We start from the raw sequence: 26,133 nt of genomic DNA on the forward strand, positions 1-26,133 counted from the left end.
AGAGAGAGAGAGAGAGAGAGAGAGAGAGAGAGAGAGAGAGAGAGAGAGAGAGAGAGAGAGAGAGAGAGAGAGAGAGAGAGAGAGAGAGAGAGAGAGAGAGAGAGAGAGAGAGAGAGAGAGAGAGAGAGAGAGAGAGAGAGAGAGAGAGAGAGAGATTGAGGGAGAAGAGCGAAAGAGACAGAAACAGAAACGGAGACAGGGCAACCCTACGATAATATCGAGAGGACGTTCCGAGACGTTCATTTCTATATTTTGATTTTTTTACCTAAGCATAGATTTACGGGGTGAGCGACCCATGGCAGAGGCATGTTGAGCGTCGGCAGATAATAAAAACCCGTGGATCGGTCGGTTGAAGTCGAATAGCGGACGGCAGGAAAGAAGTTGTTCGGAGGGGAAGAGGAGTCGTCTGATAGTTTGAGGAGTAAATTGGGGAGGGACCAAACGGGTCAATATATTTATTTTTTACCGGGCTTGGCACTTGCTGCCTCCTCCCCCCCCCCCCCCTGGACGGACCTGAGTCAGTGTTCCGAACTCATCTTGATTCTAGCGACAAAGCCGCGCTTATTTGTCTCCCCACGCACAGCGGTGCCTCTGAGAGCGCTCCCTGCCACAGCTGCTGGCAATGTTGGCACATGAAGCTCTCCCGCGCCGGCTGCTGAAAGCCTTATGAGATCATCTGACAGAGAGGAGACCGCATTTGAGGTCTCAGATATATGAACTGATACAGCTGGCAGACTGACGTCGCGACTGCTTTTGTGATTGCAAAGCCCCGTGAGGATTAGCGGATTAATTTCGTTACCGGTTTTTGGGACGCCTTGCCGCCTTCGACGGAATAGAAGAGGCGGGAGTTTAGAATTAAGGCCCACAGACAAGCACCACAATGCCTGGACTCGCAGCGTCTCTGTTCATTTTAGCGCCCCAGTGTTTGCATCATCATCTGGTCATTAACGGGGCTCTACACAGTTGAGCGTACTGCGCAGACTGCACTCAACCACAGTCAGACACCTAGTGGCTGCCGATCCAAGCAGCAGTTCCTTCCCGCGCCGGCAGTTATTAGTGGTCGCCGAAAGTGTACAGCCATGTGACCGACATACTTCGCGATCTGAACTGGCTAAGCGCAGCAAATCTGGCCCTGTACCATCGGATATGTAGCGTGCATAGAGTGATAGTGTCTAGTCAGCCAACCAGTGTCGCTTGTACGCTCGAGACCCTCGACCATGGTCACGGTACTCGTCATTCTGGTCGTTTGCGACTACCACGCATTCGAACAGAGGCAGGCCGCAGACAGCTGGTGCACAGCGGTGTCAACTCGTACAACGATTTTATCGCAACATATGACGGGCGGACTCGTTTAAAGACGGCAGTGACTCGTTATTTACTGCATGATCAGCGTTAGACTGGACTGTTTTATGCATGTATGAGTGTGTGTTTACTTCATCCGTCCATCTTTTTATCTATTGACATGCGTTAGTGAAAAGCCGCGTGCGCGGATTTAACGTGAATACATGAATTGAATTGAATTCAGGCCAAACGGAAAAGCACGATAAAAGCACGACACCTGCAAAAAGGAACGAAAAGCATCGTGGCTGCTAGGTGACCGGTGCCAGCCAGGCTTCTATGTTGACATACATTATGATGGCTAGTCAGTTAAGCTATGCTGCAACGTGAAGCGAGGTCGAGCAATGAAGACCATCCAATGCATAGATAGATCGATGTAACCGCACACAGGGCACAGCTGTCGCCCAGGCTAGGAAACAGCATTCGTTATTCAGCCCAGTATGCTCCACCCCATACAGTCGCCAGTAAACGCGTGTAAAATGTATTGAAGCCGCACTGCATGTAATCACACTAGCCTATTGCCACCATCCGAACACGAATCAGGCTGATCACGCGAAAACCACGCTCAAAATATAAACGACAGCATAAATGACAAGTATGAATCGATAAAATAATTCACGTATGGGTTAATGTTTGATTACGAGGCGTTCGGGGGCGGCCGAAGACGACCGAATACCCTGGTCGGTGCCGGCGCACCGCCGTCCATTGGGGAATGTGAGCGCGCGCGCAGTGTGTGTGTGTGATCGGGGTGCAGTGGTCCGCGGGGCAGCGGCCGGACGGCGCACCGCCGCCGGCCCCTGCCGCTATCACAACCTGGGCACACGCCCGCCGCGCGTGTGTGCGTGCTTTGATCGGTCACAGCGCCGCCCGCCGTGACTGTGGAGGGTTAGTCGGCGCCCGGGCTGGCTCTCCCACCCCTCCCACCCGGCACACGAGGCTCCGTCCCGGGCGGCGGCCCGCGCCCCACACACGGAAGACCGGCTCCACAGCGGCGCCACCCGACAGCAGCACCCACCAGCCCGCTCACAATCCAAATCAGAACACCCCAATCAAGCAGGCGCGCGCGGCGCCAGCGGCAGAGGACGATCCCCACTCCCCGCCGCGCGACACGCACCAACAAAACAGATAAACTCATTACAAATAGAAGCTACATAACTCGCGCCACGCGCACCGTTCATATCGCATTGATTTGGCATCATGCACGACCGCCGGTAGCGTCCTCTTTCACACAATTGTTCCCTCACGCAGTCTATGGTCTCGAGGCCAGTAGCGCGTCCATGGCGGTCGCACACTACTGCTTCTTGCTGTCCACATTGGGGATGTAGTCGCGCGCCATCAGACACGCGAACACGGTCATCACCATCTTGGGTTTCACCTCGGTGATGTCTTCGGGCAGCGCGTAGATCCGCGAGCCGATCTTCCGCGCCATCGAGAGCGCGTACTTGGCGTTGGCCAGGTTCTCCTGCGAGCGGAACGGGGGCGAAACGTCAGGTGTTTTCTACATATAACCAGGGCAATGCCATCTAGCTATAGCTACAGAATCTCAACTAAAAACAACCGTATATTGAACGAAAGCGACTAATTGCGTCCCAGTTTTCCAGACTCGTACTTGTAACTTGCGTGTACGCAATATCTCTCTGCAGATCCTGGCGGGGAGCGTCCCGCCGGCTCAATCCAATCCTCCCTCCCCATCAGTCAGCCCCTCCCCGCTGAGTCCCCGCGCGGTGATCTCACCTCCTCTGATCCGCCCTGCCGCACCAGCTCGTAGTTGATGGTGCCCGGCCGGATGGCGTCCACTAGGTCAATGACCGCGTGCGCCGTCGCCAGGGACGGGTCCTGCGGGGTGACACGGGGTGACCGGTCAGGGCTTCATAGGCGAAGTGAGAAAAGAATTGGTGGAAAACATTGCCGAAAAAAACGTAGGTGAGGGAGAGCTGTTAACAAGCTTGGCTGAATAATGTACTATCTAATGATGGTACCTTGTCGGATAATTATTAGAAAACGTATTAAAGAATGGGCACATGCGATCTTCATATTGATACCGTACCTACAAAATTCGCAATGCCAGCCCAGAACATCTGTTCACATCTCAACACATTCTCCCCACCGCTCCCCGGTACTGACCTGGAAGCTCCGGACGCGGGAGGTCTTTCCTCCGGCCTGCAGTTTTTCGTTGACCCACTCGATGATCTCACGGTCGACGATGGGGTTCTCCGAGGAGGCCAGCTGGGAGAGCACCGTCAGAGTGTAGGCGCGCATCAGCTGCCAGATAAGCGCTGAAACAGACGGGGAGCGGCTGTCAGGGGGAGGTACTGGGGTGGGAGGACGTAGGGCTCACGAGAGGTGATGGCAACTATGGTGGACGAGCTCAACACATGAACAATCTGACAATATGAACGACGTAGTCAGCAGATAAGATGCATAACAAATCCGCGAGCCTGGCTTATTTCCCCTAGTCTTTTTGTGAAGGCAGTACGTCGGGACTCTTAGCTTACCAAGTACGCTGGCTAACTGTCCCCCTTCAAGCCCGGAGACTCCACCTACCGAGCGTTAGCGTCTGGTTGCCGTCACTCAGGTCCTGGCCAGCGATTCCGACCAACGAAAACTTGAGCTCCTTGCCCAGCTCCACGGCGTAGTTGCAGTTCTCCAGCTTCTCCATGAACTTGCGCAGCTTGCTGAACTTCCTGTAAGAGACGCAGAAAGTGGTGTTAAATGACGAGACGGAACGACGAAAATGATGCAGCGTAACTAGGACGGCCTAAGTAAAAATGTATCACCAGGACATCCACTCAAGACCGACATGACGTGTGACACCTTTACAACTTAGCCTTATCATTCTCACGACAACCCTAATCAACCACCCTACTCCCAGCCCCATCCTTTCCACGGTCCCGTCCGATGCCGTACTTGTGGACGCGGTTCCAGTTGACGATGCCCGGCTGGATGATGTCGTACAGCTGGAAGATGATGAGCCCGTCGGCCAGGTCCGAGTACAGCCAGTTGACGTACGGCGACACGCCCATGCTGTTCATCCAGTTGCGGTACGTCTTCTCCTCGCGCGTCTCCTCGATGTTCTCCAGACCCTGAACATGAGGGATGGAGAGGTCAGGTCAGGAAAAGTACACGAGTCAGTGTACGGACCAGATGACAATGTGATACTCTCCCAGCCTGGCAGGAAAGCCGGAGCCGGATATTTGATATTTCTAACCGGCTTCGAGTCCAAACATTAGTCTAGTACTTTAGATATTCAGGTTTTAGTAGGGTCCACAAGATCAACGTTGTTAGCAGCCTTTATGCTATTATTCAGTGCGTCCAATACTCTGATATCCGTCACACACTGTCACATTCCCCTACCAGCTCCCACCCCACAGCTGCTTGTTGTCTTGGTCAGCTCCTTACCTCCAGGTCCATGTTGTCGGGCTTATCCATGCCCGGGTGGTTGTTGAACAGGTTAGCCACGAACGCCAGGTTGAGCTTGTAGTTGCCGTCAACCACATCCTGTGGCGATACAAACGCTCGGCAGCCGAGCTTGTCCGCCTGCTGCAGCATGATCTCGGCCCGAGTCAGGTGGTTCGGCTCCTGGCGGCAGAGACAGAAAACTGTGGTTAGACGGAGGGCCGATAGGTAGCAGTGGTGCACCGGGAGGACAGCGTAGCTGCGGAGGAAATAATCCACCACTGAGGCATTTCCCGAGCGTAACGCAATACCCTAGCGGCCGTAAAAGCCGGAAAGGGTTAGAGGCCGGCGCTCGACAGCGAAATCACTCGTTTCTACTGTCCATCAGCCGGCCATGGTCTGGAGCGCAGAGGATCCAGACAGAGGCAATAGTCATGCGCGGCTGCTTCGTACTGTGCTTAAGATTCGGGGAATATTAAGCGCAGTGCGGTAATCTGGTGCGATTGTCTCCGCCACACCGCTTCGACGGATCCGGGCCACATATTGTCTAAGAGGGAACCACGCGGCCTGTCGGAGCGTATTTAATTCAGGGTGACAGAGCTCACTGAAACTTCAGCGAGACAGCCAGACAGGGGAAGTACCCGAACATCCGGCTCACAGGAATAGAACCAGATTAAATTTGAAATACCGAATCCCAGATTTGCAGTCAGCTTCATACGGGACTGCTCCCATTGCTGTTCATTATCAATCATTGAACGCACGATCGTAGAGAGTTAATAAGAAGCCGAAGCATCGCAATATCAATCGCAAACTTTCGCAAAATTACGGTGGCTCAGCCAGCCAGCATTATATAAGGCAGCCTCGGAATGTCCCAGCGGCTAAACTCACGTGGAGTCCCTCCATGGTGACGCCGGCCTCGCGGTCGGCGATCTGGTTCAGCAGGTGCAGGTACGCCTCAGAGTCCTTGATGTCTGACGTGAAGTTGTTCACCCGCCTGTGTCAGAGGGCAGAGCGGTGTCAGCACGGACCGTCATAGCGAAACTTATGCAGGGAGCGAGTCAGAGATAGGAGGAGCTTGCCTAATGGTATCAACAAAGCGAATAAAGTTTAGATTCCGTTCTACTCTATTCCATACGTCCCATTATCCGGTGTCCAATTCCGTTTCACCCTGTTCACTCTAATCATGTGTCCCATCCAATCCCTCGTGTCGTGTTCTGTTCGCCCCGTACCATCCCCTCCTACCGTCCCGTCCCGTTCCATCCCTCTCCGTCCCGTGCCGTGTCCCACCCAGTCCCCTCTTCCTTACCTGTTGACGCCGGCCCTCTCCAGGTGGTAGTTGATCCACCTGAGCAGGATCTGCTCCGGCGACAGCTTCATCAGCTCCTCCAGCTTCTCGTCACCCTGCAGCAGGCTGGCCAGGCCCGGACAGTGCTCCAGCGTGATCTGGTTGAACAGACCAATCTGCAGAGAGGAGAAGGGACGTCAGAGCTGCGGTACACAGGCCGCGCCTGGCAGAAACGTAGGAACACAACGGGAATGCTATTTACGGCACTGACGTCATGGTGGTAAAACGAATAATACATCAAATATTTATGAAAAGCGGAGAATATGGCTATCTGTCACGGCATATTCCCCCATGTATATTCACAACTCCGTGACACCCACAAATGACAGGCCAGTTACATCGTGTGACAAATAAGGTGCATACCAGAATGAACCCTGACCTTTCAGTGTGCGCCGGCAACACTGAAAGCCATCGAGGCACAAACACATTCCCCTCATTTGACGATCTCTTTACCCATTACCTAATCCCCCATCACCAACAATAGGATTCGTTTCTCCGTGTGCGGATTTAGATCCCAGTTCGCACGGAAAGCCAGCCCAGCCCACGAGTCCCTTCAGAACTTTAACAGATAAGGAAGTCCCCGAGTGTGAAACCTGACGCGATAATCTCCCACACGCGCCCAGAGAGTCGGACGGGGGCGGACACTTTTCTCAGTGGCAGGGTGACACTGCAGACCCCACGACCTTTCTAACGGTCACAAACACGGAACAGGAGCGGCCAGCAGCGCTGGACTCTGCGGCGCCCCGCCCGGCCGGCATTATCCCGCGCCGAGAAAAGGTCACAGCAGAGCCTCAGGGTATTTGTGGGACGTGAATATTGGTCACGGTGCCATACAAACGGTACCATACAACCCTGATTTAACAGCAGCCAGCCAAATGCAGCTCACTGTGAGTTTAGTAATCTTAGTAGCAGAGCCCATAACAAGGGTAAGTCCGTCATAAAGATAGTCATGTATCTGTCACTCTATCTCACTCGACAATCACCCTTACAATCGTTATGCTTAACTGCATCTCTGCTATAAATGCAGCCTGGCCATGGCACACCAGAATCGTCCCACTTTCTGCAGGTCTCAAACACAGCCATTACGCTACCCTCATGTTCCTTTCTCTATCTCCTCTGTCACCTTGCTCCCCTCATGCCTTCTCCTCTGCCCCGTATCCACCCCATAGATCTTCCTCCCCTCACCCTCACTTACCCTGATGATCTGCCAGAGCAGCCCGAGAACCAGGTGGGGCTTTCCCTTGGCCAGGTCATGCGCGTCGATGTTGATGACATTGCAGCCGATGGACTGAGCCGAGAACAGGCCCAGTGTCAGGTTCTCGTGCTTGGTGTACAGCGTGAGACCCTTCTTGTTGATGGCCCGCTCGTCGATCGTGTCCGGGCAGGAGTGGTTGATGATTTTGCTGTTGGACAGAAGTGAACGTAGATGGTTAGTGTTTGAGCTGCTGAGGTTCATGGAAATGGAAATGACAGCGATGCGAATGGACATCCGTTAGGAAGCTATTCACTTTCAGCATTCACGTACTATGGAGACTGCGCTAGGAAAGTAAGCTTAATGCTTCATAAATTTATAAATATCTCTTGACATCGAACACCATGGCGACTGATTCATTCCACATTATCAGAACATCATATAATGTCAAGTATTCAGTAGCCTGTTCTTATCTCATGTCCGTCTCCCTCCTCAACAGCCTGTATTTCATTCTGCTTATCTTATCTGTCGTTTCCTCAGACAGCCCGGGAGCACGACCGGTCGGACCATCGACAGTCAGTCGGCGCGATACGGGGAACAGACAGGTCAGGGGATGACACACCCAGTGGTCACACTCATCACACATCACCCGGGGTCACACATACTAATCACATATCACCTCACACACACTCATCACACACACTGCCGCGTTGATAGCCTATCGACGCTGCTAGGACCGGCCGGGAGCCCACGCATAGCTGGGATATGAGGGCAGCAGGGGAGGAGTCGGGGGTGGGAGACACGGGGAGACAGCAGCTGTGTCATTTTGACAGTGCGGCGGCTCCCTTTTGATAGAACACCCGACTCGGCGTGACGTCTGTCTGTGACCAGACCACCCGGAGCGGCTGCGATCTGTGTTGGGCAATGCTTTCTGGGATACATCTCGATTGTTGGTAACTCGGGCAATATAGAAGCAGCCAGAGACGGAAAGAATGACCACAGAGATATTCGTAACATGAGAGGGTAAAAAAGAGGACAGGAAATGCTGACTGAATGACTGAGTAAGGGGAACCAAGAGACAAGTGTGGTGAAGATAAAAAACATGAATGCACATAGCCGTGAACGATGTGATATCCCCGATATGGCGACTTTACGACTGAGATACAAGAGAAGCGTGCAAAACCAATTTGTTATCCGCAGACAAAAGTCGTAAATCATTCATCCTGCATAAGAGATCCGAAAGTTCTGCAGAGGATAAAACAAGCAGCCCACAGATAATTCACAGCTGTGTTGTCAAGCTGCCTTTCGAATCCCAACTATTCCTGAAGACCCCACCCGACTCTTTTGACCCAGCCCTGACCTTCCACCCACGTGACCAACTCACCAGAGGAGGATGCCGTCTCGGACCTTGTCGTACAGCGTCTATGACCTGACCTTGACCTCTGCCCACGTGACCGACTCACCAGAGGAGGATGCCGTCTCGGACCTTGTCGTACAGCGTCTTGCCCTCGGGGTCGATGGGCAGGATGTGCGCCAGGTCCGGGTCGTGGCCCAGGTTGGAGTTGATCCAGTCGGAGAAGGCAATCTGTTCCTCCAGCCGCACAGAGTGGGTGGTGCCTGAAACACACAACACGCACCAGTCAGACGAGAAAACGCCACACCGACAGCTTGGCTGGAGAGAGATTATTAGGTCTCGGTTAACACCTTAACATCAGTATCAAAATACCTATATGGCTGCCAGCAGCACCAAAATGACTACAAACACCGTTAAGGCAGCGCAATGCGTATTGACCTTCGAACCGGAACTGGGCCAAGTCATCCGGCTTCTGTGCCTGATGAACCGCGTTTCAGCGAGGCTGCAGCGCAGCGCTGCAACAGCCTGCAAAGTGCTCAACCACTGCACAACAACAGCAAACAGCCAGTCAGGCCGCCCTCTGCAGCCTGAAATACCCAGCCACGCTAAATAAATGATTGGCGGTGATTTATGTAGTGAGCACGGCCGTTATGAATCGTTGGATTTCCGGCGTAGCATCCGTCCGGACGTGTTTACACACCATAAACAGGCACCAGATAACCGGGATGCCACGCCGACCACCAACCCTGCCCGGTGATGAGTTATTGCCAAGCCGGAGGACTATCTAAAAGCCACCCCATCCAACGCCAGCGATCACAGTCACGGGTTTATCCGGCGCTCATGGTGATTGGGCTCCCTGACGGCAGCAGATAGATTGGAAACAAACGGCCCAATCTGAGCGGCATCGGTCACCGGCCGCCCGCGGGGACGCGCGCCGTGCCACCGGGCCGTTCCGGCTGTCCAGGCCGCCGCGTCCGATGCAAGTTAAACAGTGCCGGGTCGGCAGCGACCGGTGAGACACTCGCCGCGCCGAGCTCGACCGCCCGCGACGGCCGTTTCCGGGACCATGAGCCCCAGAGGTCCCCACGGCACCCTACACGCGCCGCAGTCGGAAGCGATGGTCGTGTAGCGATCCGACCTGTCCCCAGCCACCTCCGACACAAAGTTCAGAGTGGTGCTGGTTTAATCTGGATCAGACAGCAGCTCCGTGGCAGCTCCGTTACTCTACAGTCAGGACAGACGCCGCCGTGGGACTCTATCGCTGTCCGACTTCCGTTTCCTCAGGACAGCGTCTTCTTGTATACCACCCTCTGCGAACTTACTCAATGATCAAATAACCTCTCTAGTCCCAGCAACAGTAAGTGAAAGAGTGAATATCTCTGAATCGATCCCTCTCTATCACTTGGGCAGTGATACAGAGTGGCAATACTCTGTCTAGACTACCTTCTGTCTTTCCTAAATAAGGCTGATTCGATTCCACCAGACCTCAGCCGAACAGCGTGGAAGATAGCCTCCTAGGACCGGAACGGCAGCGGTCGGCGTCCTGGCCGCGGGCCGGAAACGTCCCGTCTGCGCCGATACGGTCCGTATCGGGACACGTGCGCCGGCCGACCTCCGACGGGCCATATATGGGTGTCACCGCCGCAGTCGCTGCTTCTGATACACTTGCCCGAGCGACGCATCGTCGGAACCTAGCGCTTTTCTCCGGCTCAAAGTCGCATTGCTAAAATGGGCACAGTCCCCAATAATGCCATGAGAAGTTAATCAAACCATAATGGCTGTGGTGTTATAAAAAAATGAGCATATGTGTCGAAACTAAGTTAAATTTACGTCATGGCTGTTCGAACTGCGCTTTACAACTGTAGTATTTCATAATCACACTATCGCAGGTATTCAACTATCGCCGTAAGTGTCAACGGTGCAGTCGCCGGTACTGTGCCAGTATTGTACTCTGAAGTGCTGCAGCAAACGTTGGCAAATACTCACTTTCGCTGGAGTCGGTATGAGTGCATCTGAAGCCCTTTGTGTTCCCTCCAATCAGTGTGCATAACTTATGGACAATCTTCCCACCTCATCCATGTAAGCTCCACAAAGTTAGCCTGAGCTCAGGCCCCCTGAGACCAGTGCTGCCAGGTAAGCAGAGTTCCGATCAAATCAAATCACTTTCCGTCTACCTGCCATCCCTTATTCCTCTCACCCCAACTTCGCATTTAGTGGCCGCCCAGACTGACCCAAGGGAAATTGTCAGCCGGCCGCGGCCAAACAGGTGGTATGGCTTCCTGATGACCTGGGATTGCCTTCATACCCAGGGCTCTCGCTTGGCCCGTGCCCTCCCGGACCCAAGGCTCTCCTGACACCACCGCAGCCACCCCTGTCCCTCTTCCCAATAGCAGATCGGTCGGCGGCACGAGTCACCGACACCCTATGGCTGTAAACAGGCTCAGAGATCGAGTCCAGGACGATGCCGCGCGCGCCGGCTCATCACGGACAGTCACGAAAACCGTTACGGATATCATAGACACGGTCACGGACATGGTCACGGGCAGTCACAGACACGGTCACGGGCTGTCACAGGCTTGGTCACGGCCTGTCACAGGCTCGGTCACGGACAGTCATGAATTGTCACGGACTCAGTCACGGACGAGCCGGTCCCGGTGCTGGGCACACGGCACTGACCTGAACGGGCCACAGACGGGCAAAGGAAGAGAAGCTGAACACTAGTGGACAGCCTCGGAAAGTGGGAACTGCAGTGAGGACATAAAATTGTGAATGGCTTCCTGTTTTAACGAACAAATACGAAAGCTCCTGGGCGGTAACCAAATATGGTATCATACACAAATGCCGTCAAATTTCCCAGCCAGGACAGTGCCTGCTAATGCACAAACAGCTGAGCGCCGTTCAAAACACTGCCAATCGCAGCCAACTTTTCACTTTCAGCATCACCACCCGGCGCTGCCGCCAGCGCCGGCGTCCAGTCGGGCAGATAAGTGCCAACCGGTTCCCGGCATTTGCATGGTTCGCGGCAGCGGTGGACGGCGTGCCCAACCGGCAACCAGCTGTTCTCGCGGCCTATGGACGCCCCAATGGAGGGCCGATAGGGGCGGGTGCACCGGCCGGCGCGCGGCGGAGCGGTGGGGTGGCGGGCAACCCGTGCGGGGCGACCGTATTTGGAAGCCGGCGGCGCTGGCCGAGCCCACTGCGCTCAGTGGTCCCATATGAAGGTCGGTCAGTGACCAGCGCTCGACGGACCACCGTTGACAGTACGTGCCGGAGCGTCACATCAGTGCGGTTGCCAGGAGCCAGCAATCTCCAGTTCAACGAGAGTGGCACTCCGTACGACAGCTAGTCCATTTGTTCTGATCGTCTGCAGACAGCATTTGAATTCCAACGCACGATCGCCGCCGGGTTGGTAACAGAGAACCAACTGTCAGCGCCACCCGTCATCAGCCTGGAACTCTCCTACCACGGACGCTCCCTACCTACCACCCCCTCCATCACCCCCTACCACTGCGCGGCACCCTGGCTGCCACACCGTCAGCGGCGCAGCGGCCACGGCTACATTCCTCGCCACCGACGCTCGATCGCGGCAGCGATTGTGCCATAACCGGCGCGGGCTGCTTTCCGGCCAGTGAGGAAACTGAGCGCCGTCAGCCGGCGGTGCAGTGCGAGACACTGGGCGGGGGCGGAGGGAGGAGAGTCTCAACAGACCTGTGCAGCGAGGTGAGCCGAGCGGATTTGGTTCAGCCGTGAGATAATATACAGTGGCTCACAGCAACAACGGATGGGCGGACGCGGGTATACACCGGACAAGTCCTGGGGGCGGGCTGAACCCAAAAGGGGCGGGACGGCTGGTGACGCTGAGACACTATGGACGGCCCGGCTGGTGACACCAGGACACCACTGGTGACGTCAGCAAGTCACTCACCCTCTGAGGAGGCGTGCGACATGCCGCCCAGCGTCTCCAGGTTCTCCCGCTTCGACACCACCTTCTTGAACGTGGTGGCGACATCCTTGGACTTGAGGTCGACACACAGCTGTGGAGAAAACGCCAGATGAATCACTCATATCAACAGATCAGTCACTCACGTCAACAGACAACAAAGCAGTGATTCACATCAACCCACTAGACAGTCAACAGTTGACAACATGAACAGCTTGGACGTCAACATAAATATCAACAAAACTCCCTGGGCCGTGTCTAGTAATCATCGCTCCACTCGATGCTACTAGTTAGGCTGACCGACGGACAAATATGGACCGGCAGACCGTCTCGGGCCTCGGCTCTGTCACAGTTCGTGCCAGTGATGGACAAATCAATTAGCCGCGCTGACACCGTGAGGGAGTCGGGATCGCAACAGGTCCGTCCGTCGTCTGGATGGGCGGGGGGGGGGGGGGGGAGGAGGGGGGGGCGAGTCGGGGGCCGGCGGTAGGGACAAACCAGTAACAGGGTACCGTGGGGATACTGAGGCACAATGAGGGCACAGGGGTAGTGTGGGGGACATAGGAGGGAATACCGTACAACGAGCGGTGAAGACATGGGAGCTGAAAGCCTAGAGTCGGCAGTGAGGACACATAAGTTGGACAACATTGGGCCAGCTGTCGGCCGAGCATAAAGGGCCAGACGTCGGTCAGCTGCAGACATTGTCGATCCGACCGTCTTCCATTCCAGTCACGGCCGGCGCCGCTGGCTGCACGTCAGCAACAGACCCATACCTCCGGTAATGTGGAGGGCGGTGCACAACCCCTCGTCTCCGTACGGTCAATGCCAGTCATGCTGCCATCAAGACTCGTAGGAGAGAAGAGGACAGGGTGAGAGGTCATCAGGTGGGATCCGGTAGGACGCTCAGGTCACAGGTCATCGCCCGGCGGCCCGCCCCGGGGCGGGACACGGAGAGACAGATCGCCGACACGACCCGCGTGCTCCGCCGTGGGAGTGACGCTGGGAGCCAGTCACGCGCGACAAGGGACTCCCGGGGAGACGAGACGCATCTTCAGCGCGTTTATGAGACGCGGATGCGGGGATGAGGGTGCACTCACTAACGCAGACGAGCTGAACACCCGTCTAATTATGTAGACACATTTCTTGTCAGTGTGCCACGTGACAAGGTAGATGGGGCTCGCCGTTGGAGGAAAATTGACAAATTACTGCGCATATACCGGTATCGATGACTGGCACTCGACACACGGAACTAGCGACAATCGCGGCCACTTATTAATGTTTATTAACCGAAGGGCACCGGCCGATGAATGGTCAATATGGCACATATTGGCAATTTGTGACGCCATTTCCACGGCAAACAAACCGCTGCAATCTAGGGAATGAGCACCTACATAAGCAAGATGCAGTGCCAAGGAAGCGGATTAGAATTTAAACATTACAAACAGCCGATACCCCCGATGCCAGTCGCGATCCCACCGCCTAGATACTGACCACAGTGACACATTACAAGTAAACGTTTCGAGGTAGAACATATGACAGGTAAAAAGAAGAGAAAAAATGCTCGAACGCAATCAGTTAGTTTCTTTATTATTCTCAGCGTAAGTGCTGTGTAAGGCAGGCACTATCCACCCAACCTTCCCGGTACCTCCCACTCCCAGCCCGTCCGACTTACGCCCTGGAACTCGTGGAAGGAGAGCTTGCCGTCCTTGTGGCTGCGGTCGTACTGGTCGATCATCTGCCGCACCTGCCACTGAGGGATCTTGAAGCCGACCAGGTCCAGCGCCGATTTGAGCTCAGACAGGTCGATGTAGCCGTTTCCATCTTTGTCTATCTGTGGGTGGAGAGACAGGGACATGCTCAGAAATCACTCACTCATACGGAGAGAAAGGGTGTTACGATAGCTGTCTTTATTATACTGGGTGAGTTACCTATTAAGGCGAGACAGACGGGAGCCGTAGGTCTATTTCTGGCCAGAACGGGTTAATACTTCTCGGGAGAAACAGACAAGAATGCTGATATGACAGGAAAGGTTAGCTGTAGGTATTATTATTCCCTTCTGAGGAAGCGTGTTAATTTGAAGGTGGCATGTGCATGGAAAGTACCTGCTAGGCAGGATAAAATCGCGTTTCATAAAGATCATGGAAATGAAAAAAAAACGTTCCACATATCAATTCGTAGAGCAGACGCAATGTGTGTCCATTCTCAGAGCGAAGGCGGTGTTATTTCTACATAAAGAGAAGGGAGTATCTAGTGATCGAACACTGTGCAAACGCAACTACGGTAACCAGCGCCTGTCCATGCTACATAAAAATCCTCTCACAGCCGGCACACCGTTCCCAGCGTGAGGTGTAAACAGAGGCGCCTTTCGGTTCCCCGAGGAGCGTGTCGCAATGTGAGACGATCCGCCGCAGGCCGCGTGACTCCGAGTCGACGACGCGTGACTCGTGAGTCGACGACGCGTGACCGAGCCCTCCGAAGGCCGCTGGGAACGTGCTACGTCATCTGTCCTCCACTGACGTCATCATCCATCATCTGACCACCCGCTTACGCATCGAGCCCATCCGCGTGAAAGTAGTCCGCACTGGATTATCACGCACTTCATGGTGACCAGATAAACCGTCTGAAGGCTCGCCGTGGTCAGTCCACCGGAACTGCGTCATCTTTGGCTGACGGAACGGACCGTGGAGCGTGGCCATGAGACCATATCGCGGTCATTTTCGCGCTAACGTCGACAAGCCGCCACTGATTGGCACCCAATGACGTCATCACATTGCGATAGATGTGTTTGGGGCCGGTCACCATTAGCGGGCTGGTCGGACCAAACACTCGCTGTGAGCCTCCTCGCCACACCCCAAACACTCCAAACAAGCTGACACACAGGGCCGATCGGCCGGGCGACCAATATTAATCAGCCGGGAGAGCGACTCATGACATCGCTCTACAGAGCCTCAATATCACTGCCCTGGTGCGACGCAGGGAGACACTCTTCCCAGAAACTGACGGCCATATAACTCGATTAATCACGCACGCGCCGGACGGAGCCGCGCCAGGTGTACCACCGGCGAAAACGGGGCCAATCGGGTGCCATTGTCGGCCAGTGTCGCCGGCGACGGTCGACTCTGCCGACAGGTGGGCGCGGCGACGGCCGACGCCGGGCGAAAGTCGCCGTAACGCCGCATTGTGACCGGCGCCGGCAGCGTTTTCGTTTCGGCGGTCCCGGAAGTTTCCTGCTCTCATCGCGCGTGCACTTTCGCCGGCTGAATGGGTGACATATGTATCCTTTTTACAAGTCGCGAAGGCAGATGGGCGCTCGGAAATGCGGCACACTTCCGCGAAAACGACAATGGGCTATTCTCCAAGCCCAAACGTACTGCCAATCTTCTCAGTGGCACACCGACAAAAACTCCCCGAATTTCGAACAAAACCTTAATTGATTTTCAATTTGCGGTTTCCCTACCACCCAACGAGCCCACCTGCCAATGACAGCCACCGGAATCTCGCAGTCGGAGACACGCGAGCCCACCCCAATCCGCCCGTCCGCCACACACAGCCAGCGGCCGCAGCCCCAAGTAACAGCGGCATCCGACACAGTGCAGCGACACGATCGGAGCACCACCGGGGCCATCCAAAGCGCGGCAGGTTTCCGGGAACAATCGAACGAGTCAAACGGCCCGTACTCGACTCTAGGGCGCCGGTCGTCAGCGCGAGCGACCAGAGACCGTGCCGTACCCGGATTGCCAGGGATCGGGGTAATTCGACGGTCCCTTGGATAAATCCACTATATCTGACACCGGTGTCATAGTGAAACCAGGGGTCAGTGACAGGGGCCGCGTCAATGATGTGGTCGTATAAAAGGCATAGAGTTACCCAAGACCACACGACCATATTCCACAATGTATAAGCGCACCTTTGAGTCTCGATCATATCTCACAAATCCGTCTGTAATGATCCAACTCCCAAAATGTCCCGAGCACAAGCATATCCCACAGCATGCAGTACCGCAGTAGTGCATCATTCATACGCCTGACTACACATATGTGGGTGACGTATGCCCTTAACGGGAGCCGCAGCCCGCCACGGCCGTTGGTAGCGACTGCTACGCTTAACAGACTTCAGGCCTGACCGATACCCCACCTGTCGCCGGCGGCATACCGAGGTCAGCCCTTCAGCCGCACGTCCGTCACTCTCACGTCGACTGGCAAACAGGCCATTCAGCCGCCAACGCGGCGCAACCGAGCCCCGAATCAGACAGAAAACAGCCGACAGACGGACAGTGTACCGCGCTGAAAAATACACCACCCTCGCCGCCGTATGTGTCTGTGCGGTGTGCTGGATTACAGTTGCGTTTTGAACAAAGTAGTATTAGGGCTGCGTTCCGACAAAGGTGGTGGTTGGGGCTCTGAGCTGCGGCACGGATTATGTAAGGTTCAAGGAGCGGCTGTCAGCGTCGCGCCAGCTGTGGCCCCGTGCAATATGTATCCCCGAAGGTCTTATGAGCACTATAAGGCCAAAGCCTCACAAGGGTCGATTGTGTCCAAGACGCCATAAAACTCGGTCATTTGTCTGCTGATAGGGGTACCAGATTGAACAGGTAATGAAACGCGTGCACATTAAAAAATAGTTTGAACGGTTAACTGGAATGACTAGAGCTCGGTGCCTTCCAAGCGTAGCTTGTTGCGTGGCACCACGAACCGAACACTCAGCCACGCGACTCGCGCCCATTCATCAGTAGGTAAATGCAATAGCGCGAGCTAGCCTCAGAACTTGTGAGTGTTGGCATTGCCAATACATTCTTCAATCTTTGACATATCCCCCCAAGATACGTGGGTGGCATGCCGTGTCGACCCTCACGGATACATTCACGGATCATGACCAGAACTTCTGGCAACCTGGACTGAGTGGGCGTGACTAGCATTCCCAATACTTCCCTGAAAGCAATAAATGCGACAAAGCAATCAATGCTATACATGGGAGACAAAGCTCACTGGAGTTTCCCAAGAATCCTGGTCACCGCAGTATGAACATAGTTGGGAATTCCAAAGCGCACTCATTGCAATAACAAAGGTATCATAAATATTTTCGTTTAGAAAGTATTCAGAAAGTATGATCTAAATGTAAAGAAAAGCTGCAAAAATAAGAGCAATAAGTCATGTCTCAAGGGTCAATAATAAAATACAACCAGCCATGCGTCCCCCACCGCCATGTCTCTACGCGGAAGCCAGCCACATGTAATCGCTAGCTCACGCCCTCCCACACAGCGTATAGGTCCCGCCAGCGGCCACCGCCCACAACCAATCTCACCCGAGCCGGGAGTGGTTCGTTCAGTACCCAGATGGGCCCATTTACCTTTCTGATGCATTCCTCCTGACGCAGCTCGTACAGAAATTCCAGCATCGAGTCCCATCGATCAACATCCATGATATCCATGGCGGCGGCGGAAGGGGCAGCGGGGAGCTGTGACGTTACTCGGCACCTGTGACCGGTCGAACCGGGATGGACTGGCACAGGCTGGACTGGCGCTCGCACAGACAGACAGCAGTCGGGTTTGAACAGCGCTGAGCTGAGCTGAGCTGAGCTGATCCAGTCGGAGCCCAGCTGAGCCGGTAGAGCCGAGTGGGAGTCGCGGGCTGACGTGTTCACGACACACTCAGACCAGAGTCCAGTCGGCAGAGTCGAGTCACCCGTCCGAGACGCACACAGGATGAGCACTGACTGGAGACGGCGCTCGCTCGGCTCGGCCCGGGACAGCCGCCGTCGCCGCCGGGGACGGAGAGAGAGAGGTGCGTTCCACTGAGCCAGATCGGCGGGCCGACAGGTGCGGCACGTCGCGGCCCTCCGCCGCCGGCGGCACCGGCCAGACGCACCCACCCACCATCCGTCCATGGCCGCTCCTTCAGCCTCCATCACCAGCCCGAGGCACCGCCGAAATCATCTGCGCCAGCCATCCATTCAGACCTGCATGAATCACTGACACCCACCCTCCAATTCTTCGTGAGTTTAGAGCCTCAGCAGCAGTACGGGAGGAGAGACGTGAATCATCCCGAAAAGGGGAGAGGCCGATAGCCGAAGGCAAACAGATGGAAGGGCTTGAGTCTTTATTGCGCTGCAAGTACCACCTGAGATCAGAGCAGTGGTGATGAGATCCGGGTGTACGAAGAGGGTAGTAGCAGTTTTCCCATCAAGCTTAGGAGAAACGATACGAAGAAAGCACAGCTAAGGAGTCGAGAGATGGGACGTCTGTGCCTGGCACATTTCGGTCGGTCACGAGGGCACGGCCCCGGAGCTGGGCGAGAGCGCGCTGCGGCCACCCTGACAGGCAGTTCCGCCGGCGCCGATCGGTCGGTCGACGGGGTGGGCACGGCTCAAATCGAGCCGACCACGATCACCGCATTAGGAGCCGGTCGAACGTGACAGGCAGCGGCGCCGAACGCCGGCCGGTCGGACCGGTGAACAGAGAGGAACGGTCACAGGGACGGGTGAATAATGCCCCGTGAGACGGGCGAAACAAGTCAGCGGGAGGTGGGGAAGTCGGACGGCCCGGCGCGCGACTCGGTACCATCTGCTCGTGTGGAATCAGTCACAGCTGGACAGCGATATTCACGAGCAGCGGTACAGCGCTGGTGAAACTGGCGACGACCCAATGTGGCGCGGCGCACCCCACAGGGAGCCGACCGGACGCACCCTATCGCCGGGAATTATGCACCGCTGGAAAACAATAAAGCCTCTCCACTCATCACACATCTGGTGGTGCGCGCATCTGCCGTGTCCGGCTCATCGAGTATCTCCCTAGGAGCATACCGTCAGGGAGAAAACGCCGCTGCCGACGAGCGACGGTTATCGGCGCCGACGGCCGCTTTCCGTTCTGTTGCGCTGATCGTCAGTCTTACCACCATCAGCTGCGCTGTTTCGTGCCTGCCCGGCGCCGGAGACCGGACGTGCTATCAGCGATCGACAGCAGTGGGCAGTAGTTGAAATGCAGCCCGTGTGTGGCTACGGACAGCTTTACGAGCCGACCCACCGGGTGGTCGGCAGCCCGGCTCAGCTCTATCCGGTCAGCGTGAGCGGCTACAATAGCAGCCACACACACGACCTGCCTGGTGTCAATCGGTTCGTGTGTGATAACGCACGGGACGAGCTCTCACCAGCCGGTGGGTAACCGCTATCGTGGGTAGACACAGCTGATAGACCCGTCATGGGACCGCCTGTAATCGGCCGGTGAAGTGTCACTGCCACTATCGGTACGGGAAAGGCCTTCGGGCGCGGCCATGCCTGATTCACCGCCCCACCCTCTGGTGACCGAGCAGCCGGTCGGTCGGTCACACACGATAGGGCGGACCGCCCAGTGCTCAGGGACGCACGGAGAGAGACGCACCCATGTCCCTCCACCCTTACACGACACGACTGTGCACTGTGCAGGGATCTGCACGGTTCTGCCTCGGAAACGATGAATACTACTGATGCATGAGTTGGTGAGCACTGCGCACCCAAAAATGAAATTCTATCTGGCATATGCACTTAAAGCCAGAGCACTACATACTACATAGGGGAACCTCAAACTGCAGAGTATGCTGAAACTTCTGTAATCGCCATCGCCATTAGACGCAGTTTCAAATGTTTGTCTCACCCACCCACACCTCTAAGACCACGTCTAACTGACTTGCACTCTTCGGCGTGCTGTACCTTGTTACAGCATACCGTGAAAAAATAAATCTATCCCTCACCGTGCCTCCTTTGCACCTCTCACGGTCAGCAAATAAACTCCGCCACCACCTCAGCGACTCTCAGACGAAAAACCGGAGGTCACTTATTTCCGGCGGAGTGGCGTCCGCACGGCCGTCGCTCTGGAGTGCGCTGGATTCTTTGTGCCGTCGGAGTTAGGCCGTTATTACCGCGGCCACTCGGTCTCTGTCATACTGTTTTTCGCAACAAGAGACCGGCCCCGGAGAGGTCAGTGAGGAAGACAGGGCGGCAGGGGAGGCGGATGGATACGGCAGTGGATGCAACAAGGTAAACCTCTTGGTATTGTTCAGTGGGCCGATGTCGCGGACTGCAACAGTAGGTTTTTGGTGTACGAGTTCCACTCTACCAGATAAGGTGAGCAGCCTAAAGAGTGATACATCTGACCGACTCGAACTGCCCATCGCCACTACATGCGACTACTAACACCCTGTTCTGCCGACACACTTGGCTACCGTCCAATATCGATCCTACCCAGCCAATCCCGTAGATTAAAACCAACACCCGACCCAGTCCCACAGCACTCGGCTAGCTGTTATCGAACGGATCGCATCTGCAGCATAGTTCCGACTCGTGGGCTGTTGGTGCGACCAGGTCCGAATTCCGCTCGTTCAGACTCCAGCGGCTCATGCTCCACACCAAGCACAGAGCATCTCTCGACTCGCGGCTGGCCGGCATCGCCTCCTCCCACCCACTCGGCAATTACACTGGCTCGGATCAGCCGGGTCAGGCAAAGGCCGCATCTCCAGCCCAAACGTAGGCCGATCCAAGTGGAACAGTATGCTAATGCGCCTATTGACTACCACCCGGGAGGGCCGCCCGTTTTCACAGAACACACAGGCGCGACACGGTTCATACATGGGTGAAACCCTCGGGTCGGGTCAGGACCCCGCTCCAAAGGAGCGGCTTGACGTTATTATCGTTCCCAGCCTGGGAAACCAGACGACATACGACGGTGGCATTCTTCGCAGCCGACATCCCAGCCAGATATGAAAATATTGGGCATTACTCGCCATCAGCCATAAAAAACCGTGCTCAGTAAGGGGGAGACGGATTGGCCTGGGTAAGTTTTCGACAGAGCTCTTCGACCGCTCTCGTGCAGCCCAACTTCCGACACTCCAGAAGTTTCCTCATTGACTCTTCTACCCTCCCTTAGAGCGAAGAGCAATAAGTGGCCGTGCTGCCTCAAACGCCTTTTCATATACACAGACCTCACCGGTCCAAGTCGTTAAGGCGATAGCGGCAGGTCAGACCAGCGAACGATAATAGTCAGGCGGCCTCGGTCTGTACTGCAGTCAAGACCGGTTACCATTCGTTTTCAGACCAAGAGCTGGCTCTCTTACCTCTCACGTATCTTGCTAAGTGCCACCCATCGGCCATCACCCTCTATACACTTACGCAGCAGCGACTGCAACTCTCATATCCAGGCGCCTTCAGCCCCGATTTCAGGTGACATCTACCGCCCGGAGGCAAGGAGGACCTTCGGGCTGTCACCTGCCTCGCCTTACAACCGTGACAGTGCACAACACCCAGCCCGCCCCGCGGTCCGCCCTGCCACCGAGCGGTGCGTCCGCCGGCGCCCGGCGCTGTGCACGCTGTAGTGCACTGTGCACAGTAGCCGACGCGCCGTGTCCAGTTCCTATCTGCTCGGTGATCGCCGCCGCGCAGACGGCCACTCTTGACTGTTGTGGTCACTGCACCGGTAAAGTTGTCAACCCAGGGACCGTGCACAGCGGTTCTTTTCACACATGCGGTCAGATTAGGTTCGGGGGTCCTCCAAATCCAGCCGCGGAAAACTGATTCGCAAAGAACCAGGCTAAGGCTATAAGGAAGATAAACGGGTATTGTCGGGATTTGTTAACGTCAAACCTTCCAGTTGGATATGACTGACAATGGAGATCCGGTGAGCTATTCTTACCAAAGGCTGATTCCTGAGCTAATCTTTTTGCATTATATCAGGATTACAAGATAAAAAGCTTCAGCTAAACTTGCTTTGTTCCGCATATAACTATGTATTCCCAAAACCAGTTCATGCACCAGGTCTGAGTCGTCGCACTATTTCTGCACGGCGACCTCCCCCGAGCCGGTCATAGCCCCCCCCCCCCCCCTGGACCCACACGGCGCCGCACAAGCCGAGCGGTCGCCGCGCCGGCCGCACCTCCCACGTCTGTTCGGTAGATCGGGGCCAATGGGATGCCGGGTCGGGTCGACACACCCGCCCTCATCATCAGGCGAGCAGCCGACATCGCTCTGACGGCCGCACCCACGCACGGCCGGTGAAACGATTCCGATCGACTCTGCCGGAACTGGCCGAGATCACCCCGGGGCCGACAGTCGCGCACCTCCCAAACGGTGCCGCGATGAGAGGACGCCGGCCTTTTGACCCGCCGGCCAGGAGCCGCACTCCTGACACGACCCGATCGACGCATAGCTAAATCATGGAAAATCACCAAGTCACACGAGCTACCCAAGACACCACTGAACGGACAGATGTCCTTTGTGATACAGTGCTGTGTCGCTGCGGGCGGGTCCGGTCACATCTCAGGCGTGCACGGTGCAGCATGCACCCGCATCCCACGCCCGGCGGTGCACGGGAGGTGCACCGTCGCCCACCGTGCACGGTCGATAGATCCGCCGTCAGGGGACACGGCGGCCTCTGACGCGCCGACCATCTGACCAGCACCGCCGGCCAAACACCGGCGACTGTCGCCAGAGGTGAAAACAAACGACCCTGTGCGGTCGCCGGCGGTGACACGGCGCTCGACAAACAGCCCGTCTGTCGCGGTCGCCGCCGCCTGCTAACGCGCCCCTGCTGTCCGCCGCCGCCCGGCGGGTCTGCCTATAAAACTACACAGTGCACACGGCCTCACCAACACCGCGCGGCGGGCAGGGTTCGGACCGGTTCGCCGCTCACCGAGAACCGGCCGATCGTACTACGCACCAAGCGCCGGTGAATCAAACACCAAACGTCGCCACCGAGCGCCGTAGTCGGCAGCGTCAGCGGTAAGCCCGAGTGTGTAAGGTCGTGGCGGGCCACCGGGAGGCCGCAGGGTTTCCGGCGGTGACGTGTCTGTCCCCCTGGGACTGAGTGGTGTAGACGGGTGGCAGCGGGCCGACCGGCACGCCCCACTGAGTCACGATCCGGCCGGCCGCCGGGTGCGTGATCGGGCCGCACCCCCGCGCCGTCACCGGCCGGGCCTCACGACACAGCCAGCACGGCGGCACAGCGGCTGCGGACGGTCCTACCGCGGCAACAGTAGGTCCGGGCGGGGACAGCTGTGCCGCGTTGTGACACTTACAGCCTTCCTCTAGCCTCCCCACCGGAGCTCGAAAAGGCACGCGGGCAGGAATGCAGGACGGCGGAACGGAGCCGCACCTTTCCCCCGCCGCCGGCAGCCGCGGTAAAGGATCGGCGTGTCGGCCAAAGTCGATGACTCACGCCGCTATCGGCACAGGAGGTCCGGACAGGTAATTCTGCCATCACCGGAACCCTACGGCACACCGCCCGCAGAGCACACATCCCGCCCGACAGAGCCATCGCTCGGTCCTTCACATACCGCCCGACAGAGCCATCGCTCGGTCCTTCACATACCGCCTAACAGAGCCATCGCTTGGTCACTCATGGGTGTGGGATATCCACAGACCACAACTATATCCAATGTTTTCTAGAGTAGACTTCCAAGAAGTAGGTAAGCACTTAGTCCTGCACTTACGCAAGTACTATAAGCCAGGTGGCCTTAACACGCATGATGACATCGAACTCAGAATCTAACCGGTTTAAGGAAAAACTTTGCTCCCGACTTACTCAAGCCACTTCGCGAGAGGTAAAGCGACTATAAATAGACATCCGCGAACATGTAGAAGGTTATAGTTAGACTTTCGATAATGGACAGTCTCCATTGACTCCAGGCTAAGTGTTGGCGTACCATCAGTACCATTAATCCTGCTGCTCGTTAGAACGACCGGCGACGAGCGCTCGTGTCTGCGCGCGACAGGCGCCGCTCTCGTAGCTCGGAGAGATAGCCGCATCCATTGCCATCCGGGCGCGGGAAGTGTCGCTTCCGCCCCCCCCCCCCCCCCGTCCCCGAGAGAACCACTCCACCGGGGCCCCGATCGGACCGGAGTTTGATACAGTCCCCACGATCTCATCCAGGCAGCTTTTCGATGCCGCCACCGAGCCATTTCGATATGCTAGCGAACTTTTGTAGAAGCGAAGAGACAGAACATTCGCATGGAGAGCATCTTCAAATAAATATCAACATCTCGATAAGATCATAGGAGACAGCGTCATTGATGTCCAGACAAAAAGCGTGACGCAGACCGAAAGATGACACAAAATTTCATCACAACTTGTTCGCAATATGTCTCTATTGTTGGAAGTGCTCTGGTGAGGGCGAGGAAACGATCAATATAAACGATCACGGATAGTCCCGGTAGCGAACAAGAAACTGTAGAAGAATCTCTGTGGCGTCCAGATTTGAGCCGACTGATCTCTGCTCCACCAGATTCCGCAGTCTGTTCTGTTCTGATATTCTGCTCATGCAAATGAGGTCCTCCCACGCCCAACCTCGGCCGCAGCGATACAAAGGCGGCCACGAGACACGCCCAATAAAGAGCACTGGATAAAGATTACGGATTCGTAGACCTTGTTTAGGGTCACATAACTTTCAGACAATCGTTAAAATTCACGAGGTAAGAGCCTTCGGCAAACACGGTATAATGAACCAGATGGGGAAAAATGGAAGTTCAAAACAGGAAAAATAAGCTTGCTTATAAATTTGGCTGGAATTGTGCTCAGATTTCCGCAAGGATCCTGTAGAGTACATGCAGGCAGGTACTCAAAGAGCATTGGCAAAGTAAGAGTACCATAACTAAGAACAATACAGTCAGAGTGTCTAAAGAGCATTGTCAGCAATGATAACAGTATCTGCACCAGTATCAGTCTCAGTCGTAAGCGTTCTCGTTAAAATGCAATCACCCCGCCACGTAACACTTCACCTGACGATGACAATAAACCTACTTCAAGCGAATGAATCATATTCGCTTTACCTGAGATCTCAATAAGCTTGATTACGGCAACAGCAGATAAGTCGCGCGGTAGGCAGGGTTCGGGTTCTCCTTCCCTCCCCTTTGAGCACTCCCACGACCGGCGAGTGACACGCACTCTATCTGAGTGCGTCCGTGCGGAGTCGGCGGACAATCCTCTGAGCTCGATCCGGCGATCACGTCCGGTTCAAACGACTGCTGGCCACCGCCCCTGTGGGCCCACTCCTTTCTCTCCATCCCCTCCGCCGCCCGCACGAGGTGGGTGTCACACGTGACCCGGAGATCGGGGAGGGGGGGGGCAGGCCGACCCACAGTCGGACACAAAGCTGTCTGCCTTTATCCGCTACCCAAACACTGTAAAAGAGCTGAACTACACGACCGTACAACATCATCCAATACTACCTCAGCGCATACATACAGGACAGCACCCAGTGACAAGAGGCCCTTCCGTATTCATCAGGGACTACAGACATGCTCGGAAATCCCTCTCAGGACCGGCCGAGGCCCAGCACCCAAACCGGGACAGTCCAACCGCGCTCGGCGGCGGCCGACGACCACACCGTGGAACAGGGCGAGCAGCTGACGGTGAAACTGGCGGCCACTGTCCGAGCGACTCACACAACGCGCCAGCCGAGCGACCGACGACAGACATGTGGGAGACAGTGGACAGACAGGCTGGAGACAACTGACAGACAGCTGACAGACAGCCGACAGACAGCCGATCGACAGACAAGAGACAGCCCGGCATGCTGACTACGAGACTGCAGAGTGCAGACAGACAGATA

The 26,133-nt window shown here is 55.9% G+C and overlaps 1 protein-coding gene across 2 annotated transcripts in view; it reads right to left on the minus strand.

Moving 5' to 3' along the window:
* Positions 1 to 1,803: 1,803 nt before the first annotated feature.
* Positions 1,804 to 26,133, minus strand: part of LOC122364277 (plastin-1-like) — a 39,784-nt gene continuing 15,454 nt past the window's right edge. The window contains exons 1-13 of one of the 2 annotated variants that reach the window (XM_043334498.1): positions 17,912 to 18,274; positions 14,238 to 14,396; positions 12,551 to 12,659; positions 8,735 to 8,888; positions 7,275 to 7,482; positions 6,041 to 6,195; positions 5,623 to 5,728; positions 4,738 to 4,917; positions 4,246 to 4,421; positions 3,883 to 4,022; positions 3,463 to 3,614; positions 3,073 to 3,174; positions 1,804 to 2,800 (exon numbers count right to left, since the gene is read on the minus strand). In XM_043334498.1, the coding sequence (XP_043190433.1) occupies positions 2,630 to 2,800; positions 3,073 to 3,174; positions 3,463 to 3,614; positions 3,883 to 4,022; positions 4,246 to 4,421; positions 4,738 to 4,917; positions 5,623 to 5,728; positions 6,041 to 6,195; positions 7,275 to 7,482; positions 8,735 to 8,888; positions 12,551 to 12,659; positions 14,238 to 14,396; positions 17,912 to 17,992 (1,893 nt within the window). In that variant the 5' untranslated portion in view covers positions 17,993 to 18,274 and the 3' untranslated portion in view covers positions 1,804 to 2,629. Of the gene's footprint in view, positions 2,801 to 3,072; positions 3,175 to 3,462; positions 3,615 to 3,882; positions 4,023 to 4,245; positions 4,422 to 4,737; positions 4,918 to 5,622; positions 5,729 to 6,040; positions 6,196 to 7,274; positions 7,483 to 8,734; positions 8,889 to 12,550; positions 12,660 to 14,237; positions 14,397 to 17,911; positions 18,275 to 26,133 lie in introns of those variants that run through there. The other variant, XM_043334499.1, reaches the window with a different exon arrangement.

The sequence above is a fragment of the Amphibalanus amphitrite genome, unplaced genomic scaffold, assembly GCF_019059575.1.
Source record: "Amphibalanus amphitrite isolate SeventyFive unplaced genomic scaffold, NRLGWU_Aamphi_draft 000666F_arrow, whole genome shotgun sequence".
In the NCBI taxonomy this organism is placed as follows: Eukaryota; Metazoa; Arthropoda; class Thecostraca; order Balanomorpha; family Balanidae; genus Amphibalanus; species Amphibalanus amphitrite.